Below are 20226 nucleotides of genomic sequence, written 5' to 3'. Positions count from 1 at the left end.
AAGATTTAACTGATATCCCCACAAAACTTTTTCCGGAAAGGTTAGGGTAAGAAAGTATCTTGAATTTCATTAATATTTGGTAGATTAACTAATTTTGGCCTTCTGATCAGTACATTATGAACCATGCACGGGCAGCCCCACGAACCATTCACGGATAGCCCCACTAACCATGTCCAGTAAGGTTAGGTTAGGCAAGCTTAGTTAAAATTTTGTTTGTACAGCGATACAGCTTTTAAAAAAAAAATCTCAAATTACATCAGCTTTTTTCACGATTTCCAGACGTGACCCATGCATTTTAACAACAGATTCGTGATTAGAAGGCCTGGCATGAGTTTACAATACTGGACCACTCTCCAATTTCTATAAAATTTCGCCTACTTACTAATTTCAATGTCCTGATGACATATCTGTAGTTCATATTTGGCGGACACTTGTTAAAATTGTACATTTACGTGTTGTAGAACTTGTAAAATAACCTTGAGATTTACCACGGTGATTGTCCATACACAGAAATTCGGAACCATCTTTCTTTCGCAATTCGTTAATGGTCTTCCTTTACGCACAACAATCTTGCTGACGTCAGACAAGGAATGCCTACGAGGTTAGGTTCCATTAGCATAAATACAAAGAAAATTAATATTTTGACTGTTGATTTCTTCATGTTGGGAAAATGGCATCTTCCGTGGAGCTATTGTTCTTATGGTAGGGTTATGTTACGTTAAGAAAACATAGTTTATTTCTTTTTTTTCTCGATTTCCATACTTGACCGACCATTATTACATGCAAATTCGTGATTAGGAGTTCACAATTAGTCAGTACGCAAAATTTCATAGAAATTGGAAAGTGGTCCGGTATTGTAAACTCGATCCGAAGACCAAATTTAGTTAGTATACCAAATATTAACGAAATTGGAGATATTCTCTATATTCTACATTCGCTCCTTCTTTTTCTAGAAACCTACAACTAACTGGCCTAACTTACCCTAAATTATCATCTGGGTTCGATGCCCAGTGAACACACATAGTGGTTCAGATCCCACTTTAAACTGTAGGTCCAGTCCCGATTAGCTTTTCTGTGCACAAAGTGGACTTAAAACACCAAATCAATCAATCTAAATTATGATATATATAACTTAAAATTGTTGTCAACCCTGAAATAGTAACCAATAAAAATTATGGAGCGAATGTAGAATATAGAGAATGTCTCAAATTTCATTAATATTTGATATACTAACTAAATATTGCCTTCTAATCGGTAAAGGCTCCGATTGTTTTATGATTTCTCCAGCACAAAGACTAATTATCGTAGAATTTTGGAAATCATTGTCTCGAAAAAAGTTATTTATGCTGAAAAAAACAACTTGAAAATTACCTTACCCACTGCTCATGGAGAAGATGTGTTAACAGACGTACATCGAAATCGAACCATGTAAAAATTGCATTCGTAGCATGATGAAATCGCAATAAGGTAACGATTAGATAAGCCGGAGATGGTTTTCTTCAAATTTACAGGAGAAAAGACGAGAAAGTACTTACGGAATTGCATTCTTGTGGACTTTCTGAAGCCGGGGAGGGGAAATAGTTTTTTCGAATTGTGGAACTTATTTGGCCTGTACGTAAGGTATTTTTCGTCATTCATGCATCTCCGTTGCACGATAGCTCGTGCCACCATTGCAGTCGACTACGTGAATCAAATGTTCCATGCGTTCGGTTATGTAACCCCCTGTCAGTGTAGCAACCACGCGGTAGTTTGACAAGATGACGTATCAAGGTTGCGTTGTTAAAATGTTCCCGGATATTGAAGACCCACGAGATTTTTTAGTTGAACATGGAATCGTGAAGGAAGAAATGGAATGTCCTAAATGTTCTAGTATATGTAAGCTACATATTGCACGGGATGGGAAATGGCTGTATATATGTACGAAAAGAGTCCAGGGGTAAGTGTAGTGAAAGTTATTTTTTTTTTTTTGTTGAAATTTATTTTTCGAAATTTTCCTAACCTAACCTTACGTGAATGTTTTGTGGAACAATTTTCGAATAAAAACGTTGTGTGAATAGCTTGTGCGGCCTTTATAGGTTCATAGCATGCAATACATTTAAGTGTAGTGAAAGTATTTTTTTTTTTTTTTGTTGAAATTTATTTTTCTAAATTTTCCTAACCTAACTGAACCTGGTAGCACTTTACTACACCGGAGACGGATTTCTTCAAATTTACAGGAAAAAGTACTTACGCAAATCATTTTCTGTAGCGTTGTTGATGTTCGGGAATGTAGTTTTGATCCATTTTAATGCGAAAGCATGTGGTTTTCTACGAAAATCTATTTCCGACGTGCTATTGCTGCTTCTACAAGCCGATGTTGTCCGTATATACTAAATTGAACGAAAGGAGTGCTAATGGAACCTAACCTAACAGGCCTAACCTAACCTAGTAGGCAAACCTCGTCCCCATGGTGGTTCGTGGGGCTATCATGAATTTTTGGGCTAACGTCAATGGTTTTTGGGGCTACCCGTGGATGGTTTGTGGGAAATAAGGAACAACAGTAAGTACTCGTTAATGTAAGAAATATACATTATTTTCGTTAGAAATTCATTATTTCACCTAAAGAAATGTTCCGCAATGCAGAATAGTACGTTAGCAATGTAAAAAATTGCGAAATAAATCATTGATAGGTGTCTCTAGTATAGTAAAGTAGTACCCTGAACCTAACCTAACCTTCCATGAATGGTTTGTGGAACAATTTTCGATTCAAAACGTTTTGTGAATAGCTTGTGCGGCACTTATAGGTTCATAGGTTTGGAAACACTGCACATCAGCTGACAATACTGCATATCAGCTGACGACAGACAACGTGAATCAAGATTTGGCCACCGAATTAGCAACGACAAATAACGAATTAAAATGTTAAAAATAACGCGTTTTTCATGGGAAAAAGTGATCCCCAGATTGAAAACAGTTCTGCTATGCATATGAGGTAAGTAGAAATGATTTTCATTTGAAAAAACACGAGTTCAATGTGTCTCCGACTTATCTAAGTGGTACCCACAATAAAACAAAAGGAACTTGGGCCTAACCTAACCTTGCCGGAAATGGTTTGTGGGGCTACCCGTGCATTTTTACACGCGTGCGCGGCATTTTAACAACAGATTCGTGATTAGAAGACCAAATTTAGTTAGTTTTCCAAATATTAACGTAATTAGAGACATTCTCTATATTCTTCATTCATACCAAAATGATTTTAAATATCATTCGTTCCCTTTTGAAGCAGTATATTTTGGTTTTTCCGGGTGGACCATACGAACATTTCATGTACGAGTTTCACTAAAAAATAATGTTTTTGAAATGACGATGTAAATAACTAGGCCAATATCCATTACAAGCGTTTTCCATAACATACATTATAAATCAAAGATTGAAATACCTTCTAGACTTAATACTTGGGGTAGTCGATGAAAACAATTCCTAATATATTTCCATCTTCGAAAAGTAAACATGCAGCAGGCATCCATGTTTATTTTGTTTACCTCGCCTTGCTCATGCTGCAGCGTTGCCAGGTCAGATTTTTAAAAATCGGGAGATCGTCCCCTGAAAAATCAGGAGATCTGCTTAAAAAATCAGAAGAACTAATAATAGCGGATTATCAACGTTCTGGGGGGGAGGTAGAGTGGGAAAAGCTTTCCACTATTATTATTGAACGTTAATTATTAATTTTAGAAGTCAAAGATAAATTTATTAATGTTATGTTAATACAAATTTTATTATGAATTTGCACTTCAAGGGGTACGATAACACCACCACCTTAATTCACCAAAGGTAAAGGTAAAGTTTTCCCCAACCAGTGGTGATGATCGGGTGCCAAAACTGAGGGGGGTGCAAGGATGCCCCCCCCTAATCGCCGACACTGCCCCTACACATTGCAAAAAGCAGTGACATTACTGGAAAAAATGCGACCTCGATTTTCTGTTCATCTCTCACAAATATTCTAAAATAAGTTGTGACTGTGCGTGGATTTACGTACTTGGCGTTTAAAAGTTTATGGAAACATTTCGTGATTTTTGTATTAACTAGGACTAGAGCTTCAGCCACTACGCATTCAGGGATATATTTTTTAAATATTCTACCTGATAACACCATAGATTGCTTTTCTTTAAAACTAGCCAAAGTTACAGGATATAAGAAAGACCACACTTTTTTTAACAACACATTCAAAGCATGGTAGTGGAGAAGGGCTATCATGCCTGAACCCCCGAAATATCCCAGTCCCAGTCCAGGATTCGTACCCGGGGCCCAGTATCAGACAAGTCGCAGATTTATTCTTCTACCGTCACAGTATTGACTGAGTATAAAGGGACATAAGAGCAATTGTAGTAGTAGTTACCCTCAGAAATAGCTTTAAAAAAAACAACGCTATGAAAACATGAACTATTATTTCTAAGTTAAGAGATGATTAAGGAAAAATAAAACTGCGACGTATAAGTCTGCAACAGCAGTCTACTAAGCCGACCTCCGTGGCTGAGTGGCTAGCACAGAGCTATGACATCAGGGATCCCGTCTCGGGATCGAATCTCGGCCAGGGCATGGTTGTCCCTGCATCAATTTCATCATATCATCACTCATCCTCGTCTTCGCGATTAGCCAAAAGTGGCAGAAATGCGAAGTAAAATAAACCAAATCAATCAATCGACAGTTTACTAAGAGCTTTTGTAACCATAACCTTTGGCTGCATTCGTAATGTGGACTCCCTTTTGTTTATCAGAGTTAAAAACCTGAACCTGTATCTAGCATTTGCAATAAACACTACCATAACACTGAATACTTGTTCCTATGTGTGGGTGGCAACATTGGTATTTTGTTGTTACCAATTTCCTTCCCTTTGACAAAAACCTCAATAGGGAAAATTAGGACACCCGCCTTGGAGTTCCCAATGCACAAAGGGCTCAAGAAGCCGCACGTCTTTCCCAGTGTCATCAAGCCTGGTATGACCATCCTCCCCCACCTCTCTCTCTCTCTCTGCGCAATATTCATGGGTCTTTGCATTCCATCAGCTGAATATGTAAATTTTAAATCAAGTTTCGATTTTTTTAAATAATTGTTCATTATAAATATTTTACGAAGCAAAAAATCAGGAGATTTCCACATTTTCCTGAAACTTGTCAGGAGATCAGTAGATCGTGCTGAAAATCAGGAAATCTCCTGCGAAATCAGTAGACCTGGCAACACTGCTCATGCTGTGAGGTGAGACAAGGAACAGTGATAGATGAGTTAACCTCATTCTTATCCAAAGGCAGGGTTGGCAAAATTTGTGTTTTTTTTAAAAAAGAACAAAACAAACTGTTTTTTTTGTTTAAAACATGTTTTTTTTTGTTTTACACATAGTTTTACACATGAGTGTGGCCGCGGTGGCTCAGTCGGTAACGCGTCTGACTACCATGTTCAAGGTCCCGGGTTCGATCCCCGGCCGGTTCAAATCCGGGAACTTTTCTAACGGTGGAAGCGGCCCCGGCGCCCATCCAGCGTCGAATAACATGGGTACCTGGGGGAAACCCTGGGGGGTAAAGACGGTCAGGGGCGTGATGCTGATCACATCACCCCCACTCACGACCGGATCAAGAAAGTGTGGGGCGTTACCCCCACACCACCTATACGCCTTCATAGCGTGGTCCTATGCACAGGGGAGCACTTTACCTTTTTTTACACATGAGTTAAAAAAACATGTTTTAAACAAAACAAATTCAACCTTTTTATGAGTACAATGGCGACAAGGACAGTTTATTTACCTTTGGAGATAAGTTTTACCATACTGCAAAGTAGGGGTGTGCGGGACAGAATTTTTTAGGTCGGGACGGGAAATTCTTTAAATCCCGACATTCGGGACGGGGAAAATTCTCAATTTCCCGAATAAGTCGGAAAATTTTCGGGACGGGATGTGTTCGAAATTTCCCAAAGCTCTTAAAATCTCGAATTCTACCCGTAATTTCCATCTTAAGTGCTTGTTTTTACACTTCTGGTACAAAACCACAATGCAGAGAACGTCTAGAATTGACGACGTTTTAAAATAACCATTCGGAATTTCCAGACTGCTTGGGATCCCAAAAAGTCGGGAAGTCATTTCCGGAAGTCGGGATCGGGACGGAAATTCTCTTTCCCGATTCCGGTCCCGACTTTTCGGGATCCCGCACACCTCTACTGCAGGCATAGGCGCCGACTCCATGGGGCTTGGGGGGGCTCTAGCCCCCCAATATTAACAATGTGAGGGGAGAGCCCCCAAAATAATTTGGCTTAAGAGGATCTAATGTATTATTTTGCTTCTCTTGTAAAGTTTACTCTGAATTGTGCCACATGAACTTAACTTTTAATACACATTTTAAATTTTCTAGACCATCTACTTTGGGGGACTGAAACCGCTAAACCATCAACTTTGGGGAGGCTATGACCAGAGACAGCAAAACGCATGATTTATTACTAGTATATACTAAGTATGTAATTATGAGTATTGTTAAAATTTTTACTAAAAAAGAGTTTCAAAAGACGATGTACATGAACTAGGGTAGTGGATGGGACGTTCGGGCTACAAATGGCTCTCGTATGACATTCAGAACGAGATCATTGATATATTAGGGAGATCTGTTTTGCGCTCCGTGGTAGCAGATAATAAAAGTCGGGAATATTTTGCTATTATGGTTGACGAAACATGTCACATATCCATCCGTATATTCTGTGAATAAAAAAATGATATTTTTGAGGAATTCATGGGCTTTTATTAGGGGTGTGCGGGACGGGATCGGGACGGGAAAAATTTTCAATTTCCCTACTGAGTCGGGAAATGTTCAAAATTTCCCGATGCTCTGAAAATCTCGAATTATACACGTCATTTTCACTTTAAGTGATTTCTGGATGAAAACTAACAATTTACGGTAAGTTCCAGAAATTGACAATGCAGAACGTCGAGAAATAACGACAATATCAAATGAGCATTCGGTATTTCCCTACTGCACGGGATCCCGAAAATTCGGGAAATCATTTCCCGAAGTCCGGATCGGAACGGGAATTTTTTTTTCCCGATCCCGGTCCTGACTTCTCGGGATCCCGCACACCCCTAGCTTTTATGAGATTCCGAACACTGAGGCCAAAACTTAAAAAAGGGAGAGAGTGAATCATTCGTTAATTTATTTCAGTGATCAGAGCACCCCCCCCCCCAATAATTTTGACAAGTCGGCGCCCGTGTCTGCAGGGACAAAAGTTGTGGGTAATAGCCCCCCTTTTTCTGCCACTACTGAAGTAGGTTAGGATTTATATTCATCTGAATTTCAAGAAACTAAATATTATAGAATTACTATCCTCGTCCTGAAAAAATCACGGTGAAATATTTCTTGCTGTCTGAACAGTTTATATAGCAGAAAACAACCTGCAGTGTCATAATAGATTCTCCAGATGAATTTATCTTTCAAAGTACAAAATTATGTTACCAAAAGTAAGCATCTGCGCTTCATTCAGTTATGCAGACCAATGAATCGTATCGCAAAAGAAAAAAAAAAGAAATCACGTCATGATCAAAATCACGCATTGTGTATTTAGAGAATAAGTTTCCATTTCAAGCTTCCACCAGTCTCAAACTCAGGCTGTGTCCGAAAGCTGCAAGACCATACTTGAAGCGAGCATACTTCGAGAGCATACTCGCAGTGCGGTCTTGAAGCCTGGAAGCGGAAAGCTTTCGAACTGCACTTCGACTGCAGCGCCAACACAAGTGAGGAATGCAACAAAAGTTGCTTCGAAACTAAAATTATCAAACATCGACTGTATGTGCCACTCTTGTTTTCCGTGAACAACACACACATGACTCGGCGTGCAGTTTATATAACACAGCACGTTATTAATTATAGAAATATGAAAGAAATTTGCTCTTTCAAATTAATTTTCACACATTCCGCAACATGGTTTACGATCGCGGGAAAAGAAATTGTTTTCTCACTTTTAAACACCTTCTCACTATAGAAGAAAGAAACCACGCATATATGAAAAAAAAACAATAAATAAAATTACATAGTATTTTAAAAACTTGTTTACTTACATTTCCACACAATGGAAGAACTACAACTACCAGCTGATTGACTTCAGACGTCCATTTTTTTTAACAAATGAAAAGCAAGCACAGATCGCAAGTGTGCACCGCTCGTGTGCTGCGTCCGCTGGTCTTTTACACTCGTTTGCTTGGCGCTTTCGAACTGCACTAGGTGACGTCACTTCCGTCAAGACTGCACTTCAAGAACGTACTTTGTACCTTTTGGACACAGCCTCAGGCTGTGTCCAAAAGGTACAAAGTACATACTTGAAGTACAGTCTTGACGGAAGTGACGTCACCTAGTGCAGTTCGAAAGCGCCAAGCAAACGAATGTCCAAGAGAGCACGCAGCACACGAGCAGTGCACACTTGCGATCTGTGCAGTGTTGCCAAGTTGGCCCTTTTGGGGCCAGAACTGGCCCTTTTGAGTACGCACTCAGCTCCAAAATTCAGCAAAAGCCCCAAGGGGCTTTTTAGCCCTACAGAGGGAAATCTTGCTACAAATCTAGCCCTTTCAGTAATGAAATGTTTTTTTGGTATTTCAGTAAACTGTAAAGGAGAATTCACTTAACCGACCCTCCTCTGCACCTGCAAGCTCGTCCTGCGACCCCTCCTGGGGAGCAGGTAGCAAGTGCACATTGTTTGTGGTTTTGGTATGCTGTGTAGCCCGAGGCGAATTACGGATAACGTCGATTCCAGAAAATGCGAATCTTTGTTCAGTTGCATTGCATTTGGTCCGTGAAAGTTCACAGAAGTGCGGTGCGGAATCGACGAATCGTTCGTAACAGTGATGCTCGCCCAGAGACTAGTTCGTGCGTGCGGCCGTGTGTGTGTGTGAGTGTGCATGTGCATATATATGAAGGAGGAATATGCCTAAAATGTGTAATGCTTTTGTGTAATCTACTGCACCACAATTTACGGGGGAAATAAATTGTTTAAGGTTATTTAAGGTAAGAAAATTTAATTTAGTTGAGCTTATGCCCCTCATCTTGACAGTTGATTAGTTGTGGTTCTTGAGTTTCAGAAATTTTGCACCAAAACACCCAAGGATTAAGAACCAGATTTTTTTTCACTGCGCAGCCGCACCTTTGTAAATCTAGCCCCTTGGATGTGAATTTTAGCTCCATTTTGGGTGCGATTTAGCCCGTTTTTCTCTCGTGCTGTTGGCAACACTGGATCTGTGCTTGCTTTTCATTTGTTAATGGACGTCGGAAGTCAATCAGCTGGTAGTTGTACTTCTTCCATTGTGTGGAAATGTAAGTAAACAAGTTTTTAAAATACTATGTAATTTTATTTATTGGTTTTATTCATATATGCGTGGTTTCTTTCTTCTATAGTGAGAGGTGTTTAAAAGTGAGAAAACAATTTCTTTTTCCGCGATCGTAAACCATGTTGCGGAATGTGTGAAAATTAATTTGAAAGAGCAAATTTCTTTCATATTTCTATAATTAATAACGTGCTGTGTTATATAAACTGCACGCCGAGTCATGTGTGTGTTGTTCACGGAAAACAAGAGTGGCACATACAGTCGATGTTTGATAATTTTAGTTTCGAAGCAACTTTTGTTGCAATCCTCACTTGTGCTGGCGCTGCAGTCGAAGTGCAGTTCGAAAGCTTTACGCTTCCAGGCTTCAAGACCGCACTGCGAGTATGCTCGCTTCAAGTATGGTCTTGCAGCTTTCGGACACAGCGTTACAGGACGATACGAAAGAAGGAACTGATAGGTTTCGATTTCTACAGTAAAGCAACAATTTTGCGACGTTGTGCATACATAGCTAGCCTGCCTAACCTAACAACATAGACATTTAGCCTAAAATTAAAAAGCTTTCTCCCGTGACGTCAGAACATAAGGTTGCTCAAGTGTTGTGCGATAAGTGAGACCTGTAAAGCACGGGTTAATTGACACAGATTCAATGAAAAACAGGGTTGCCAAACAAAAAAATTATCACAGACTATAAAATATCTACCACCAAAATGTGTTTTAAACACTTGTAAAAAAACATGTTTAAAACACATTGTTTTAAACGTTTAAAACATTTGTAAAAAAAACAAAGCCGCGTGTTTTAAAAGTTTAAAACAAAGTGTTTTAAACACTTTTGTTTTAAACATGCCAACCCTGTCCAAAGATAATCACATTTCTCTTTGGGATTTGGAAAGAACTATGCAAAGGAAATGCGGTTAATACCCCATTTTTTTCAAATCAACAAATCGCACTCTACAAAGGTATACAACGTTTAAAAATTCCATTTCCATTATCACTCTCATCCATTCTAACAGATTTAACATTTAATATGGATGCTGCATTCTGGCTGTATACTTATGCTCGAAAATGTAGGCTCGAAATATAAAGTGAATTATTCATAATAATCGTTTTATATTTGTGATTCTGATTAATTTGAGAGACTAACTATCAATCTAAGAAGAAAAACATTAAAACAAATACAAAACAATAACGATGTGCAAAGTCGACAAGATAATGCTGACACGACAGGGACAGTTAAATAGAAGAAGAAGAAGTAATACGCTGTTAGTGTTACGTTCACTTGCACTGCACTATTCCACCGAAATGTAGATGAGTAACATACGCGAGCACTTCAGTTCTTCAACTTTATTTATTATTCTGTAGAGGTGATAATTTTATAAAAGTAAGTTAAATATTTTTTTTATTTTCGTTCAGTCTAGATATTGAGATGGTTTCTCCCAATTTTAATATAACTTTTTTGTATTATATTGAATAGAGGCAGAAATGGTTCTTCTCGTCAAGTAATTAGAACAATTTTCGCTCCCAATTTCTTGAATGGTGCTGCAATTAAAATGCAGGACAATTCTTGTTAAAAGGGGTATAGACGGCTTATTTTTCTAGCATTAATTATTAACTTAACGAAACTTGCGTGGTTTCTGTTATTTTTATTTACTGAATATTATAACTGGTTATATATACAAAGGTCATTATTTAATTGCATAAGTTCCATATTGAACAGGAATTGAAGATTGCCCTTCAGTATTTAAATTTGTTTATATTTTCATGGATTCCATCAAAGAATTCTACTTAATATGACAATTTTATAATTATTTGCCTTACACCTAAATATAGCTACATTAAAAGTTTCCTATAAATATAACTTGCTCAAGAAGTTCAGAAATGCAAGAACTGTTTAGAGAAAAAAATAATCAAGTTTGCAAGAATTGCAAGGTGTCATGTAGCTAACATATGTTTTCATGCTACCTTTCACTGACTAAATTAATTGAGTTTTCTTTTGCCACGAGTAGCTATTAGTGAGCAATTCACATAGTGAATAAGACTGTAATGTATTCAGATTCCCACACAGACTGATCACATGTAACACCTGACTAAAATATTGCATCACTTGTCTCTAGAAGTTAGTTACATTCTCGTTAAACATTTTTAGCATTCATTCTTAATCTTTTGTTTTCCAGAAATTGTTATTCAGCAATTGCAGTCTGATAAGGCAAAATAGTGTCATCATATACCTATATATATGCACACAGAAGAGTGAAATGTGTAGTTTAGTTTCAAACATTTATCTGAACATTGAATATCATTGAATATACCTACTATTTTCCCTCTGGAAGCAATGCATGCAATAATTATGAGAGATGGAGAAAACTCCTCATCTTCATCGGCTTCAAATAGCAGTATTACAGAAAATGACATTGATTATGAATGTGAAACATCACAAGACAGCAGGGCAACTGAAGATAGTGGTGGTGATGACTTCTCATGTTATACCAATTTGAATCCATGCAGTTGCAGAAACATGATGAATTGTTTAAGTTCACCTCAATCCAGTTCTGACAGTTTGCAAGTGATTAGTGGAAGGAATGAAGGTGAAGAAGCACAGGCAGTGCCTATATGTGAAGGATGTAGAGAGAAGGAAGGTGGGTCTCTTCAGTTATTGAACAAATTTCAACAAGGACTGAAAAGCAAGTGTTCACTTGAAACTAAAAAGAAGGAGAAAAGATTTCAGGAATTCAAAAGTAAGTTTGCTCAGATTTATACAATTCCCTACAATTATAGCAGTTGTTATATTGTTTGTTACATGTTTGATGTTATTTAGGGTAACATTATAGTATAGGGGTGATGGATTTCTTCAAATTTACAGGAGAAAGTACTTACGGAAATAGTTTTCTGTAGCGTTGTGGAAGTTCGTGAATGTAGTTTTGATCCATTTTAATGAAAATACATGTTGTTTTCTTCGAAAATCTCTGTCCGACATGCTGTTTCTGCTGCCGCCATTTGCTTTCTGCACGAGAGCACAATGTTCAGTGTGTTAGAGGACGTAATCCCGTAGTCAGTGTTTCAAACTCGCAGCGTTTTCACTAGAACATGACATGTCGAGTATTTTTTAAATTTTTTTTTAACTATGCTTGCCTAACTTAACCTAACCTAACCTTATGGGAAAATGGTATTTGGGGCTAACGTGAATGGTTTTTGGGGCTAATGTCAATGGTTTGTGAGGCTAACGTCAATGGTTTGCGAGGTATTAGCATTATTTCAAATCCTGTCACGAAAGTAGCTATTTTCCGGTGAACGAGGTTGCAACACTGCATAAATTGACAAAACACTGTCGCCATAATGTGTGTTACAGAATCGAAGTAACGAGTAACAGTAAGTAGTTGTAAATGTAAGAAATAGACATTATCTTAGTTAGAAATGCATTATTTCACCTTAGGAAATGTTCCGCATTCCAAAATAGTACGTTAGCAATGTAAAAAATGTGAAATATATGATTTAGTGTCACCCCCATACTATAATAGTACCATATTTTTTCATTGTTGGAGAATGTATCTAGATCGCTGGAAATCATTGTTGGGTAACACTTTCGTATAGCAGAAATGGATTTTTTACTTTTTACATAAGAAAGTACTTACGCAAATCATTTTCTTTAGCATTGTTGAAGTTCGGGAATGTAGTTTTGATCCATTTTAATGCAAAATCATGTGTTTATCTGCAGAAATATCTCTCCGACACGTTCATTTGCTTTCTGCATTTGAGCACAATGTTCCATGTGTTAGGTATATTTTCAGTGAAAATTGAGCTTGACCAATACTTCAAACCTAGACTTTGGCAATCCATGCTCATTCTCTGCCATCTGAATTAGGAAGATAGCCTGAGACACAAAAGCCCTAAATTTATTTGGTTAATGTATCAGAGCTCTTTACTTGTGTAGCTGAGAAAATTTAAAACAGAAAAGATGTTGCATACATGTTATATTGTTTGCTAAATGAGCGTGACAATTAAACAAATTGTATTTTGAAATACAGTACACGTTTATGAAAAAAATCAATTTTGTTTTCAGTACCAAAGAAAGGATCCCCAGTGGAAACTAATGTAGTAAAAAGAGCAGGACCTTATTTATTAGGCCCAACGCTTGGAACTTCTCCAGTGAAAAGTATTGTTCAATGCCTGGCAAGAAAGGAGGGCACAGATGATTTTTATACAATTAAGGTATGTTTATAAAAGGAACTTGCGTGTCTTTTGATTCCTCATTCATTCTACATTAATGCCTTTCTTCATAATTACTTGTGAAATCACATTAGTATGTCCTTTTGTTCAGAGTTGAGCTTCATTGTATACTATATGATGAACTAGATAAATTAGGCCAGGTAGGTTTGCTTGCCTTAGTGGCTGAGCACATAAACAGTTGGCTTTGAATCTTCGAGTCTCACCGTTTTGTATGGGTGTTCTTTGGGAGTGTTTCTTCATATATTTCATCTAACCATCGCTTATCCTATTTACAGACAGCTAGTTTCAGAAACATGACTATTTCACTTCATGGACGTATCTCTCAATTATCAATGCTTTTTGAGGTCAACAATGGTTCTATGATGGTTTCAAACTCCATTCCTATTGTATATATGCTTTTCCATCTGTGTAGAACTGAATGTGTGCCAATAAGAATAAAATTGTGTAGCTTGTAAAAATATGATAAATAAGAAAGAATATTTTCTGTAAAAATAATTTTTATTTTATTAGTATCTGAACACCATCATAACATTTATTTGCCCAGAAAGGTAAACAGGTGAATGTGACTTACAATTACATTTTACATGCTTCTTTTGATATAGTATTGCTAAGTTGTCTCCAAAAAGAATATATATCATTGTAAATCATTAATGCCGTTCTCTAATAATGTAAATTTTTTGTGTTTTTCCGTAATTATAAATAATTGTAATACTTATTTATCTCCTTGTTATGCCAGATATTGACGATGAAGGATCGTGATGAAGAGACACAAGATGATCGGCAGGGAAAGATGTTGCTTCATACAGAATACTCTCTTCTGTCCCTTCTTCACAATCAAGACGGTGTCATCCATCATCATGGCTTCTTCAAGGTAATTTTTTATTGACGCGCCGAAGCGTGAAATTAACAGATTTTGATATACATGTTTATTTAACAGAAGTAGCTTGGATTTACAAATAGTTTTGGGTATTATAAACGAACTAAAATATTTTACACTGGCATAGAAAGTTTTCCCATACATTTATAACAAGGAATAATAAGATTGGAAACCAAGCCAGGCTCCAAAGTGTCACAATAGTAACACTATCACCTTAGAATCAAGGGATCCTGGGTTCAATCCTCAGTGGTTCATTTCCCACTCTGAACTGTAGGTCCACTCCTGGTTAGCCTGTTTGAGCATAAAGTGGATGGTTTTTGTCTTAAACTTTGAAAACCAAGCTTGAGAAGACTGTTTGTTAGGTTTTTGTTGCAGTAAAAGAATATACATTAAGGTGTCAATAACCCAAGGAAGGAAAAAAAACCTTTGCTCCATTGGAGGTGGAAATGCACTGTGTAGGATCACAGTCAGACGCAACATGTACTGATGATGTTATTCGAGCAATGAGGTGAATCCATAAGTTCAGTGCTGTTTAACTATTTTTTCCTAACATCATTACTACTACACTGAACAAATGTTTTTTTCTTACGCCTCTTTTAATTTGCCCTAAATTATTCCACATAGCCTTAGTTTTTTGCCCGATATGGTCTCAGTTCCATTCACCTTAAATTATTTGGACTCTTCTGTTCTGCATTTATGTGTTGAAAGTTTTGAAAGCAAGAAATTGAAAATTTGAAACAAAGTTAATACAATAATAGATGCTAGGTTTGCTAAAGGGCCCTGTTACAAGTGAAAACACTCATAAGCATGGGGGAAAATAGCACTCGAATGGCCTTGGATAAATTGTTCAGAGCTACAGCAGGGCCTATCTTCTTCCTAGAACAATGAGATTGCCACCTGCTCCAGCATCCACACCCTCAAAGATGATTGTCAGACAGAAATATCTCCCAACGTCAACTGCCAGTAGAAATGGCATTGGATTCTCTAGTAATGGGTTCAAAATAGGTGCTGTTTTGATTTCAAAATATTGCATAACATATCGAGTGATTCCAAGTCGAATCCTAATTGACCTCAACATGCACAAAGTGGACTCCAACTTGGATAAATTTTAGTTTTTAAATTTGTAACGATTACATGCCAGGAATTACCAATAATAATGTGGATCACTTTGTAATGTTTCATTTGTATGTTTTCTGTAGGACTGTGCACTGGAGGAAAGAGAAGCAATTGATGGCAGTTTGGTTTATACAGGACGAGTGAAGCACAGATTATGTTTGGTGCTGGACTGTCTGTGTGCTCACGACTTCAGTACGCAAAATGCAGATCTCATTAATCTCCAGCATTATGTTATACGTGAGAAGAAGCTAAGTGAAAAGGAGGCTGTTATTATATTCTACGATACAGTGAGGGTTGTTGAAAGTTTACATAAGGTAAGCGAGTAAGATTTCATACCTTGCCCTTCAGTCATAACAATTCATGTTTACCTTTTATTATTATTATTGTTATGTAGATCAAGAAATTTAAATTGAATGAAAATACCATAGCGTTGTTGTTAAGTTCAGACTTAAGTCCACTATTTAAGTAGAAACTGGATTCGACTTGCTTCCTTTCCATAAACATCTATCAATTTGTTGAACAGTTGTATTTTTGTACGAAACACATATCAGAGACCAGAACCTCACGGATAGCGCAGTGGTAATGTCGTGGCCTTGTAATTAACGGCTCTCGGGGAAACCCGGTGAAGTTACATAGTGTTTCGTATCCCACTTTAATTTGTAGGCCTAATCTCGATTAGCCTATCTGTGCATAAAATGGACTTAAAACAAAAGCTCAAATATCAAGAGACCACTTAATCTGCTGTCTTTCGTGACACAACTCATCCATGTTTTCAACCTACAATTTCACTACTCAGATTGTATGAAATGTTCTAGAAGAACAAATACCCCATGGCCCCCTCTGCGGCGGCTCTTGTTTACAACCTACAAACTTTGATATGAGGAAACAAAGAAAAAGCTCATTAAAATAATACAGGGTCATTCCATGCCAAATCAACCAATTTTTAAAAAAAATTGTTGCATGACCGTTTTAGAAAAAAATCATTTTTAGTACATACCTTTGTACATGTTTCTAGATATCAAAACCAATGTTCAAAAAAGTTTTTGTAGCCTCAGCAGATTCTTCCGACTCCATTTTGTAATAGAAGATTGAATTTGTTTAATTTTTGCTTTTCCATACCTTTTCCTCTTCTCATTGTTCACATGAGTAAGTCTCTTCATGGGAGATACTTGTATTTCATGCAGACTTGAATTCAGTCTCTAGCACTGCTGTCTGGGACACAATCACTGTCATTTACCTCATCAACATTACCCAAATCTTCAGGCTGGCACGGTGTTTCTTTCAAGTATTTCTCACATTTTCCACACAATTTTTGCCCAGGAATCAGTTTACCACTGTATATCCTTGCTGTTTCTACAGTAATTGTCCTTAGTGACTTCTTACAAGAACCCTTGTGATAGGAAAATGGGTCGCAGCAATGAGAACCAAATATGTGAGAATATTTTCGCAAGTAAACCTTTGCATGATGGAAACAAATGTTATCCACACTACCTACTCTAAATTTCAACAGTTCTTGATCTAAACCTGGCAGGATGCTTACCAATACAGTTCCTGTTTTTGGTGTGTAGTGATGTAGGTGACAAGCACTGTCTGTCTTCAAGCCTACACTGCACTGCACTGAGGGTTCATGTGGCACACAGCCCTGAGGCCATGCCATGTCTGTGTTTATTTCACTTCGAGTTTTCACACACAGAATGAATGTCTTCCTGTCTCTAAGTACAGTTTGTTAACAAGTCTTACTGTAATTCACATTAAATAATTGAAAAACACCACTACTCTCACCAAAATATTACTGTACACCACCAGAAGCCAGCCTCATATCATCATATCATGGCGGGAAAACAAAAGTGTCCTGAAATTCACATGAAACAAATGAGTTGCAAAATGCACAAATGTTTCACAATTTGCATTAACTTTTTTGTTTTGGAATATACTCTTTTACGGGTGTGAGTGCATGGGTTGAGGTACAGCAACGTGAAATATGTGATAGGAAAACTCAATTACGCATTATATGTGAAAGCAGATATTAGCAAAACGGCAGTACACATAATTCAGTATTCTATGAAAATTGTTCAGAGTGCAATCATGAAATTTCTCCTGAGGAACATGTTGGAATAGTACAATATTTTACTATCACTCTTTTCTCCTTGATATCTTTTCCTCATATGTAACTTTGCACCCAAAAAGAGAGCTTTTTTAGCTTCTTCATATTTTTAACATACATGACACACTTTTTAAGCAAGAAGGAAATATATTGCAGTCTTCCTTTTTAGTGTGGAGACCCCACACTTTATGAACTGTTCGTGTGAGAACTATGAAGATTGCACTTTATTTCCTTCCACTTTAAAATATGACATAGATTTCCACATATATGTGAGGGAAGTTGTTTTTTCAGTTATGAAAAGGAGAGCCACAAATTGATATAGTTGTCACCAAACTTAACTTTTTCATTGTATATATTTCCTTTACATAATATAACAACTAGAAATCATATGTCATTTCTTTTTGTTACGCTACAAGCATTTATCTCGTACCTTCGCGCTGTACGTTACCACGTCACTACACACTGAGACTGTAACTTTAATCAGTCCTGTAGCCCAAACTAATGACCGTAGACATTAATAATTTTACAGTTTTCCATAATACCCTCAGACATAAACTTGTGCAAAATTTTATTAAAATTGGAAATGTAGTGGCGACTTCCATTTCGGTGATTTGCCATGGAATGACCTTCCAGAGTATCACAAAAATTGAATGTTTATGTTAGGAGATTTTTTCAAAGAAAATAGAAGCAGTTTTCATCTGTTGAGACAAAGTCCAGCCGAGCCTTAATGGATGAAATGGTATAATTGCCTGGTCTTTGTAAAGTAAATTTCTACATACCAAAAATATCGGGGCTAATTTCAAGCTAATGTGAATATTTATCATTACTGGATTTTCTCCTCCATGGTACATTCTTCAATTACACATTATCATGTGTTTTCCCTTTCTTCTCATAAGGCAAAAATGCCTTCCAAATAGTACAGTGGTAATCTTGTCACCTTGTAATCAAGAGGTCCCAGGTTTGATACCCAGTGGAGGTACATGGTTGTTGGGATCCCACTTTAAACTGTAGATTCGTTCTCGGTTATAATTTCGTATCTGCTTTGGGATTTCATCTGCTGTATGAACTTAACAAAAACTTACTGTAAAGTAGTTGCATTATTAATATTATTGTGGATATAACAATGTGAAATTTTTGTGTTTGCATAATATGTGGACCATTTAGTGAAGAATGTGAATGATAACTAAGGTATTTGATGACTTTTTGGTGTAGAAGAAAAGCATACTGATTTGCAAATTTATTTTACAATTTTGGTTTTGCTATTCGTAAATACCATGAGAAAATGCCAGAATTGTATCCCAATTATTATTATAGGTGTTCCTAATGTTCTGTACAGACATTTTGTTAGGTGAAGTGCCTAAATAGTTATCTTGAGGAAGATGTATTTGCATAGTATTGAAATATTTCGTAGCACTAAGAGAGCTTACAGACTGAAGCAGCAAGTGCCATGTGCCCCTTCAGTCCAAAGCAAAACCTTCACCACGCATGTGCAAATAACAGAATGAAGCAACACGTTGCATGGTATCGAGAAAATGGCCCAGTCCAAGCGACACGCAAGTGACAAACGTGCAGCTTATCATGTTACTTTGCTTCGAAAACTTGCATTTATTTCTGAAGTTTGGTTTCCAAGAGGCACATGTTGCTTGTCGCTTTGGTCTGAAAAGTCCCTAGAATTATGCTGTAAGGATTTCAAGAATGGCTCAATAAATATCACAATTGGATCGTTTATTTCCGGAAACACGAAACTTCACGTAGGTAATACTTAAACCACGTTTACCGCATCCATCATAAATGTTTATATTTAGTGGCCATTTTTGAGAAGAAAATTTGGCATTGTATGATAACTATTCACCTTCATTTTGTACAGTCTGAAGAAAATTGCCTTATTTGGTTATTAAAATCTACCCAAAAATTCCTGTAGTTCCTTTCTTAGATGCATAGTAACAATAGGCAATACTCAATGCAAAGTTGCTTTGTATGATAGGAAGTAAATTGTAAGAATTTCAGCTTTGCTTTCCAATTAATCCCTAACAGTAATTTACTTCCGACTATACAATGCTATATGACTAACGATATCAGACATAAAGATAATTTTTTTTCCCCATTATGTTTTCCAGAAAAACATTGTCCACCGTGATCTTAAGCTGGGTAATTTAGTTTTGAACAGAAGCACCTGGAAAGTAACCATCACCAATTTTTGCCTAGGAAAACATTTAGGAAGTGAAAATGACTTACTGAAAGATCAACGTGGCTCTCCAGCATACATATCTCCAGACGTCCTCTGTGGAAAACCATACCTAGGTATCTATTACAATCCAGGGTTATTCAAAATGAATGTTAGAAAATTAATAGCTGAATTTTTCATTCTGTAACTTGCCTAGACTCTGTAAGAAGAAATATATTCAAAAGTATACACCCGTCTGGTCTTCTCAGGCTTTTGATTTGAGTGCTATGTGTGGCATGGTAGATATCATGATAATCTATTTTTGTTGAGATGTATTTCCTTCGACAGTGTCGTAGTAGTGATGGTTGAAGTTTTTCAGCATGTGGGGTAAATGGGAGACTGAGACGGTGTTGTTTCTTTAT

The 20226-nt window shown here is 37.1% G+C and overlaps 1 protein-coding gene across 1 annotated transcript in view; it reads left to right on the top strand.

The window, feature by feature from the left end:
• The first annotated feature begins 10597 nt into the window (after positions 1 to 10597).
• The window catches only part of LOC145988826 (uncharacterized), a 31715-nt gene continuing 22086 nt past the window's right edge, over positions 10598 to 20226 (top strand). Inside the window, exons 1-6 of the mRNA XM_083124037.1 lie at positions 10598 to 10700; positions 11494 to 12054; positions 13377 to 13525; positions 14280 to 14414; positions 15620 to 15850; positions 19758 to 19941. Of these exons, the coding sequence (XP_082980163.1) occupies positions 11652 to 12054; positions 13377 to 13525; positions 14280 to 14414; positions 15620 to 15850; positions 19758 to 19941 (1102 nt within the window). The 5' untranslated portion in view covers positions 10598 to 10700; positions 11494 to 11651. The remainder of the gene's footprint in view (positions 10701 to 11493; positions 12055 to 13376; positions 13526 to 14279; positions 14415 to 15619; positions 15851 to 19757; positions 19942 to 20226) is intronic.

Source organism: Lepisma saccharinum, chromosome 6 (genome assembly GCF_977018435.1).
Source record: "Lepisma saccharinum chromosome 6, izLepSacc3.1, whole genome shotgun sequence".
Classification (NCBI taxonomy): domain Eukaryota; kingdom Metazoa; phylum Arthropoda; class Insecta; order Zygentoma; family Lepismatidae; genus Lepisma; species Lepisma saccharinum.
Note: the sequence above shows the minus strand (reverse complement) of the source record. Positions and strands in the feature narration are given on the sequence as shown.